This window comes from Bison bison, unplaced genomic scaffold, assembly GCF_000754665.1.
Source record: "Bison bison bison isolate TAMUID 2011002044 unplaced genomic scaffold, Bison_UMD1.0 scf7180017864530, whole genome shotgun sequence".
Taxonomy (NCBI): domain Eukaryota; kingdom Metazoa; phylum Chordata; class Mammalia; order Artiodactyla; family Bovidae; genus Bison; species Bison bison.
In genome coordinates, this window is record NW_011495080.1 from 7,886,549 (window position 1) to 7,895,220 (window position 8,672).

Consider the following 8,672-nt stretch of genomic DNA (forward strand, 5'->3'; position numbering starts at 1 on the left):
GTGGTCATGTATGGATGTGAGAGTTGGACTGTGAAGAAAGCTGAGCACCGAAGAATTGACGCTTTTGAACTGTGGTGTTGGAGAAGACTCTTGAGCTGTCCCTTGGACTGTACGGAGATCCAACCAGTCCATTCTGCAGGAGATCGGCCCTGGGATTTCTTTGGAAGGAATGATGCTAAAGCTGAAACTCCAGTACTTTGGCCACCTCATGCGAAGAGTTGACTCATTGGAAAAGACTCTGATGCTGGGAGGGATTGGGGGCAGGAGGAGAAGGGGACGACAGAGGATGCATCACTGACTTGATGGACGTGAGTCTGAGTGAACTCCGGGAGTTGGTGATGGACAGGGAGGCCTGGTGTCCTGTGATTCATGGGGTCGCAAAGAGTCAGACACGACTCAGCGACTGAACTGAACTGATTCTATTTATTTTCTGGATGCACAGCATGGCATGTGGGGTCTTATTTTCCTGACCAAGGATGGAACCCACACCCCCTGCAGTTTAAGGGCAGAGTCTTAACCACTGGACCACCAGGGAAATCTCTAGATTTGCTGGTCTTGAAGATTTTTTAATGTTCGTTTAAAGCAGGTCACCTTTCTTTCTTTCTTTAAGAACTCAGCATATTAAGTAAGATGCAAACTTCTGTGGGGGGATATATTTTGTGAACAGCAGCACTTGGCTGGCTATATTCTCCTGTTCCTGGTACTTAACAGTATTCAAAGCAAGAGCTTAACTCACTTTCAGCCAGCTAAAATTAAAAAAAAGTATTTGCCCATGTTCCACTCTCACAAATAAATATTTGCATACACCTTTGGTCTGAAGATTCAGTTCAGCAATCACATCCTACCCTTTCAGAGCATTTCTAAGGCACAAGGGTTCTGTTCTCAAAGATCCATCCACAGCTCTGCTGAGTGAGCCAAGCCAAACAAAAACCCAGGCTTACGCCAATTAAGTGGATAATTAACTCATGAGGAAAGGAAGAACAGAGTGTTTCTTCCTTTCGTACTGAGATCAGATTGGTAAGAATCTGAGCGCTGAAAGAGACTCAACTGTTCTGGTCCCAGTCTGTTATCCATAGAAGCAAAGCCTGAGACCCAGAAAGAGGAAGGCAGTTTGACTAAGGTCACATGGTAAGCGCCCAAACCAGGGCTTAAACCTAGATTTCCAGTACTCACTGAATTCTAACACTCTGTCTTTAGTTACTATTCATCTTCTGATCGCACTTAAGGAATTCCAGACATAATTACTAAAAGAAAATATGGTTTGACCTCATTCTTTCTCAGGGTCTTTCAGACCTAATGGTAGAGCTCTTTCTTATGTCCTACTGTAATTCTTACTTCAAACAAGCAAAACCAACAACAACAAAACATTGAAGTTTCCTGCCTTAAAGGGGAATGACTGAGCCTTTAAAGAAATGCTGCAAAGTGTTAAATATAATCTAACTCAAACCTTCTCAACAGGTTTTTTTTTTTTTTTTCTTTTAAAAATATTTATGTATTTGCTCTGCTGGGTCTAGTTACAGCACTCAGGATCTTTAGTTGCAGCATGTGGGATCTAGTTCCCTGACCAGGGATCAAACCCAGGCCCCCTGCATTGGGAGTCTTAGCCACTGGATCACCAGGGAAGATCCTCAACAGCTTATTAAAGTCCCGAAGTGATGACACTACTTTCAAATTGAAAACCAGCTCTTCATTGAGAAACTGAAATTGTTCATTTTTTTAAAGAGTAAAAAGTTTACTGAAAGGAAAAATACATGTGGAAAGGCTCATGGGTGAGCTCATAGAAAGAGAGTTGCACCTTTGGGAAATTTAAATCCTTTATAAAGGGGCAGTTCTCTGTGTCTTTGTCTTCCCTCAGGCAAGAAATTGAAATTATTAATAGTAACTTATCTGTTTTATAATGAATCTAGAATTCTATAGCCTAAGGAAAGCTGATGCTCATCTAATTCTAACCTCTCTTTCTTTTATAGATGAAACTCCTACAGCCTACAGGAAACTTGCTCAAGATCACTTAAAGCTGTAGTGGCAAAGCCCACTGTCTGCCTTTTCTATATTACAAACTCGGGTTTTTCATGCCATGTCAGTCCTGCAGTTATTTGAACCTATTTGCAAAAATATTTGTGAAGTTATAATACTTAGTGATTGAAAATTCACAATAATAGTCATTTCTTGGTAAATGATTCTTTTAATTTATTATGGTTCACATAACTGAAAATGAAATCCTATTATTAGCTTACATCTTCTTTTCCCACATTGTTTTAGAATAACTTTCTTATATGAATTTTTGACAATTAAGTTCCTGCTAGATTAAGGACCTAGATCTAGGTATAATAAGAGTTATTATTCTTAAAAGTGATGTGAGGAGGTATGGAGGAAAGGAAAAGAAAATTCAAAGTCATCTGGGAAGCTTTAGCAAACTATTTGTGCTTTGAGGAGGGATCTGGGAATGTGAGTTAAAAAAAAAAACAAAAAACCACCTAGCACTCATTACAGAAAGGGTGACAACCAGGAAAATTGAAAAAAATGCAAAAACAAAAAAACAACCCACCATTTATCCATGGTCCTTCTTTTGTATAAATACCTCATGGAAAATGGATGTATACCTTATGATATGTTCACATTTGATCTAGAATAGAGAAACAGTAATGCTAATTGCATTATTAGCAATGCAATTGCATGGACGGCTCCTCCGTCCATGGGATTTTCCAGGCAAGAGTACTGCAGTGGGGTGCCATTACCTTCTCCAGAGACCTTAATACCTGAACATAAATAAAACAAAAATGAAAACAATAACACAAAAATCTTCTGGAATATCTGTAAATATCTGGGTTAGAAACTAATACAGAAAAAGAGAGAAAATAATAGAGATAGATGAAAGGATCAAGCATATAAATTTAAGTGATATGAACATATTTGTATAGGTATTTCTGAATATAAATCAAACCCAAATTTGAGGAATTTTGTGATGAAGTACCTTTTAAGAATTAACTCAGGCCTTCCTTGGTGGTCCAGTGGTTAAGCAATTGCCTGCCAATGCAGGGGACACAGGTTTAATCCCTTGTCTGGAAAGATCCCACATGCCAGGGGACAATTAAGCCAGTGCACCACAATTACTGAGCCTGTGCTCTAGAGCTTGAGAGCTGCAACTACTGAGCCGAAGGTCTGGAGCCTGTGCTCTGCAACTAGAGAAGCCACTGCAATGAGAAGCCTGCACACCACAACCAGAGAGTAGTTCCAACTCGCCAAAACTAAAGAAAGCCCCAGCGCAGCCTAAAATAAATAATTTTTTTTTCAAAAGAACTTAATAATTTCACTTGCTTGATCTAAAACGAAATGTCAAATATTTCTTTGCAAATGGCCAGGTCATGTACATTCTGACCCTCTGCTTTGGATAACACTTCACCACTCCACCTGTTTCTTTATGAGCAGAGGGTAAGACTGGGCAAAATACTAAGAAACTTCTAGCTCTGATACTCATTGACTTCAAAATATAATGTATGTTTATTTAGAAATTATAAATGTATTATCGTATACTGTATTGGTGTTTTTCTTTCTGGCTTACTTCACTCTGTATAATAGGCTCCAGTTTCATCCACCTCATTAGAACTGATTCAAATGTATTCTTTTTAATGGCTGAGTAATACTCCATTGTGTATATGTACCATAGCTTTCTTATCCATTCATCTGCTGATGGACATCTAGGTTGCTTCCATGTCCTGGCTATTATAAACAGTGCTGCGATGAACATTGGGACACATGTATACCTGTGGCGGATTCATTTTGATATTTGGCAAAACTAATACAATTATGTAAAGTTTAAAAATAAAATAAAATTTAAAAAAAAAGGTAAAAAAAAAAAAGTTTCCATCATTGAAACACACACACACACAAAAATGTATTATCGTAATAACATGATATGTTATAAAGTACACATAAAGTTAAAAGGATATTAATAAATATAAAAGATCTAATATATTTCACTCCTAAAGCATCATGTTACATACCTATTTTTCATACCATTGCTCAAAACAACCACCCAGACGCTGAACATCCTACAATACTTGTTGAGGCCATACCCCCTGCCTTTGCTAGCAACCTCCTTCCAAAGATCACACCTAACTTCCATACAGTCATATGTACATCATCCTTCTCTTATATTTGGGATTTAATTTTAATTTTTTCCTAGTTTAGTGGATTGAATTTGAACATAGACTTTTGGAAATTTAGAAACTGTAAGCCTTCCTGTGCCAGGGGGTGAGGAAACTGTTCATTACATAGGTAAAGATGGCCTATTGCAGAGCTAGATATTTTTACAAAATGAGAATTTAGAAATTAATGTGCCACTAACTTTGCCTTTATTTCATGTCCATTATATACGTAGTTTGGAGAAGGAAATGGCAACCCTCTCCAGTGTTCTTGCCTGGAGAACCCCAGGGACAGCGGAGCTTGGTGGGCTGCCGTCCATGGAGTCACACAGCCGGACACAACTAAAGCGACTTAGCAGTAGCATATACATAGTTAGAGTTCCAAATGAGGTTGAACTCAGTTCAAACTCAGAAAACTGAAAAAATATGAATCAAGACTACCTTAGCCAAGTAACTCCACTTCTAGAAATCTATCTTAAGGAAGTAATCAGAGATAAGGTCAAAGATTCATGTGCAAGGATGTTCATTTTGGAGTTATAGGAAGAACACTGTAATAAATGCCCAATAATAGTATGAAACAATCGTTTTTTTAAAAAATTAAGTAGTGGAATATTATGTGCAGCTATGTGAATGGAAACATGTAAAGTCCTTATTTTCTTAAATATGTGTGTGTATGAGTGAATATATATATATATATATATGAAAGTGAAAGTGAAGTTGCTCCGTCGTGTCGGACTCTTTGCAACCCTATGGACTGTAGCCTACCAGGCTTCTCAGTCCATGGGATTTTCCAGGCAAGAGTACTGGAGTGGGTTGCCATTTCCTTCTCCAGGGGATCTTCCCAACCCAGGGATTGAACCCGGGTCTCCCGCATTGTAGGCAGACGCTTTACCCTCTGATATATGGTTGCTGCTGCTGCTGCTGCGTCACTTCAGTCATGTCGGACTCTGTGCGACCCCAGACACGGCAGCCCACCAGGCTCCCCCGTCCCTGGGATTCTCCAGGCAAGAACACTGGAGTGGGTCGCCATTTCCTTCTCCAATGCATGAAAGTGAAAAATGAAAGTGAAGTCGCTCAGTCGTGTCTGACCCTCAGTGACCCCATGGACTGCAGCCCACCAGGCTCCTCTGTCCATGGGATTTTCCAGGCAAGAGTACTGGAGTGGGGTGCCATTGCCTTCTCCAGATATATGGTTAATTGCAACCAAATATTAACATTGGTTATATACAAGTAGTTTGGGCTTCCCAGGCGGTGCTAGTGGTAAAGAACCCACCTGCCAATGCAGGAGATGTAAGCGACATGGGTTCGATCCCTGGGTCGGGAAAATTCCCTAGAGGAGGGCATGGCAATCCACTCCAGTATTCTTGCCTGGGGGAATCCCATGGACAGAGGAGCCTGGCCGGCTACGGTCCATAGGGTCGCAAAGAGTCGGACACGACTGAGCAAATGAGCATGCGCACAAGCATGCACAGATGCAAATAGTTTACTAAGGGTATTTTTATTTTCTTTCCCGTATTTTTCTGTATTTCCTCAATTTTCTTCAATATATATCGATTTTAAAGTCATGGGACTTGAAATGTTATTTAAAGAAAATACTATGTACTTAAAACGCCAGTATGCTGTGCTTACAATTAATTCACTGAGCCTGAAAAAAAGAGATAAATCTTACTCATATAAACACTAGTCCTCTCTAAGGACAGAAGCCATTAGTTTAGACAAACAAACCACTGTATTGAGGATCTATGTGGAGTAAACTAGCTAGTTAAGTCCATGACTGGGCTCAGGGAAGTACTTCTAAAAAATAAAAAATCTGTGGTTACCAAATGAAACCACCAGGTGCCACTGTAGCTTCACAGAAAGAATAAGAACACCTAGCATGAAATCTGTTTTTCATTATGAAAAGGTATGTGCTTTCACCCCCTCTTAGATAACAACAGTCTTCTCAGAGGCATAACAATTATTTCAATAATTTTATGTTCATATCCCAAAAGGTTAATCGGAAGATATATAAAAGTATGCTGCTGCTCAAGTCGCTTCAGTTGTGCAACCCCATAGACGCAGCCTCCCCCGTCCCTGGGATTCTCCAGGCGAGAACACTGGAGTGGGTTGCCATTTCCTCCAATGCATGAAAGTGAAAAGGGAAAGTAAAGTCACTCAGTCGTGTCCGACTCTTAGCCACCCCATGGACTGCAGCCTATCAGGCTCCTCCATCCATGGGATTTTCCAGGCAAGAGTACTGGAGTGGGGTGGTATCGCCTTCTCCGATACAAAAGTATAGTTTCCATCAATCCCTAGTTATGGGATTGAGAAGATGACTGTGTTTTGAAATACCCTATTCACAGTAGAGCTTTAATGCTATCCGTGCACTGCTGTTTCTGTTCGAAAGGGCGGTCCTCATTTCAGTCTGATTGGTGGGGCTGCATGTCTCCACCCTGGCTCTTTACTTTCAACTACTTTTAACTTCTCCACCTATAAAGCACCGATGACAACCTCATACAGTTGTTTTAAAGATTGAATAACATCATAAACAGGATTAGACAACTCATTACCTCTCTCTGCAGAGGTAAGAAGCTCCCAGCTTGCTTCTCTGCTGAGGCCATATCTAAAAAAGTCAGGGAATCTCTGCTCTGGTGCTTAAAAAGGAGCTAGACTTGGTGTCTTAGGACACGGCTCTTCCTCTCATTCAAGGTCTGTCGGCTATGAGGAGTGGACCTGACAAGTCACTTCAACCCTCAGGTTTCTCATCTTTGAAATATGGGGTTGGGCCAAATGCTTCTCAGGTCCCCTCCAGTCACAAACCTTACAGTTCTGTAAAACCTGTGCCACACAAGGTACAGGTACTTTTTGCACAATGAAGTTTTCTGATGTGACATTGTGCAGGTATTAAAAGTTGGGGACAAGGGGTTGGGGCACACACAGGTGCCATCATCTGATCATTTATTAAGCTCCTTTCATGTACTGAACATGGTGCTAGACTCGGGATATAACAGAAAGATGATACTATCTCTTCCTTCAGGGAGTTTTCAGTCAAATGGAAAAACAGATACAGATAAACAATTCCAGTGCAACAGTGTACGGGGATGGGCTTAGGTACACCGAAGGAGCTGCAGCAATAATACATGAGGAGGTAGATACTTGATTTCAACGTGCTGCCTATCAGTCAGTTTCATGGGATTCAGAAGGACTGAGGGACTTTTCTGATTTGCCTGGAACTGCTTCTGGCATGAGGAACTTTCTGGGTCATCCTTCTGTGGCCATATTGAATTTTGCCTCAGAAAGACCCAGGCAAGTATTTTCTGAAGTACACACCCCAGGGTTTATATAACCTTATGAAAATGAGACAAGCCTGTGACACAGAAGAAAGAAGACAATTAGGCTAGAGCAGCAGAGATGCACCTGCCATTCAGAACAGCTGTTTACACTCAGTTTCAGCCCCATTATCTTTCTAAATTCCCTCTCCTCTTCAGTGTTTTTCACTGACCCTTTTCTCTACAAAATGCTATGCTCAGCTTTTCTAAATCTTTCTCGACTGGGTCAGCAGATCTAAGCCCCTACTACCTCTGTGCTCTTGCCAATATGCTTTTATTCATCTAAGACTCCCAAACCAGGGCATGAGGGGGCTAGAAAAGAAAAGGAAGAGCAAATGCCAACCTCTGCCACATGGCAATTTCAAAGGCTACCAAATCCCTACTTGCTTACCAGGCTCTCTGTAGTAAGCTCCGGCAAATCCTGGATGGTACAGCATGGGTAATCCAGGACCGAGATGCTGCAAGATGCAGAGATAAGAACAGGCTTTAGGTAAATGGCAAAGGCAGCAAACGGCTACATCCGAAAGGGCAGAAGGTTATTTCTCTTCAGCTAGCCCCATCTATTTCCAGAATTGCTTAGTGACTTCAGCTGAAACTGAAGGTTCTGGTGCCAGGCACCTCCAGATCCAGTCTCCTCTCCTCATAGCCATGAGAAGGACTGACAGAGTTCTTTCAGAGGCAAGAGAAAGCAGAGAAAGCGCCTCGGCATAGCCACAGTTCTCTTCTGTTCTTTAAAGAAATACATAAGGTCGTATACATTTGTGTTTCTGTGTTTAAGTGTATATTTGTGTGTATATAATTGTGCGCCCAAAGATGTTGCCCAAACTCATCCCACTTTACACATTATTGACTGAAGGAGTTTTGCAGAAACTAATGCCTGTGGCTGGCGATTTGTTATGAAAGTGAAGTGAAACATCTCCAGTCAGTAACGTTAAGGTAACAAAAAGATGTATTAACGTGTCTCTGGTCAGTAAGTTAATAACAACCTGTGAGAATGAAGACCTCTCCTGTGTCTTACCAGATGTTTCGGAAAGCCAGGACCTCTGGGGAAAAACCACAGAAGCCACTCCAAGAGGAAGCCTGAGACAGAGGCAGCTTCCTGCAGCTGGGCCCATCTAGTAGCTCAAGGATGGTAACCGCATCTGCTCCCAAAAGAGACCCTGGCTGACCGCAAGGGAGCTGGAGGCTCTGCGGTGAGCCCAGGGAGACAGGCATGAGTCAG

The 8,672-nt window shown here is 41.3% G+C and overlaps 1 protein-coding gene across 1 annotated transcript in view; it reads right to left on the reverse strand.

Moving 5' to 3' along the window:
- Nucleotides 1-8,672, reverse strand: part of STRIP2 (striatin interacting protein 2) — a 53,373-nt gene that overhangs the window by 12,088 nt on the left and 32,613 nt on the right. Inside the window, exon 20 of the mRNA XM_010831759.1 lies at nt 7,842-7,908. Within this exon, the coding sequence (XP_010830061.1) occupies nt 7,842-7,908 (67 nt within the window). The remainder of the gene's footprint in view (nt 1-7,841; nt 7,909-8,672) is intronic.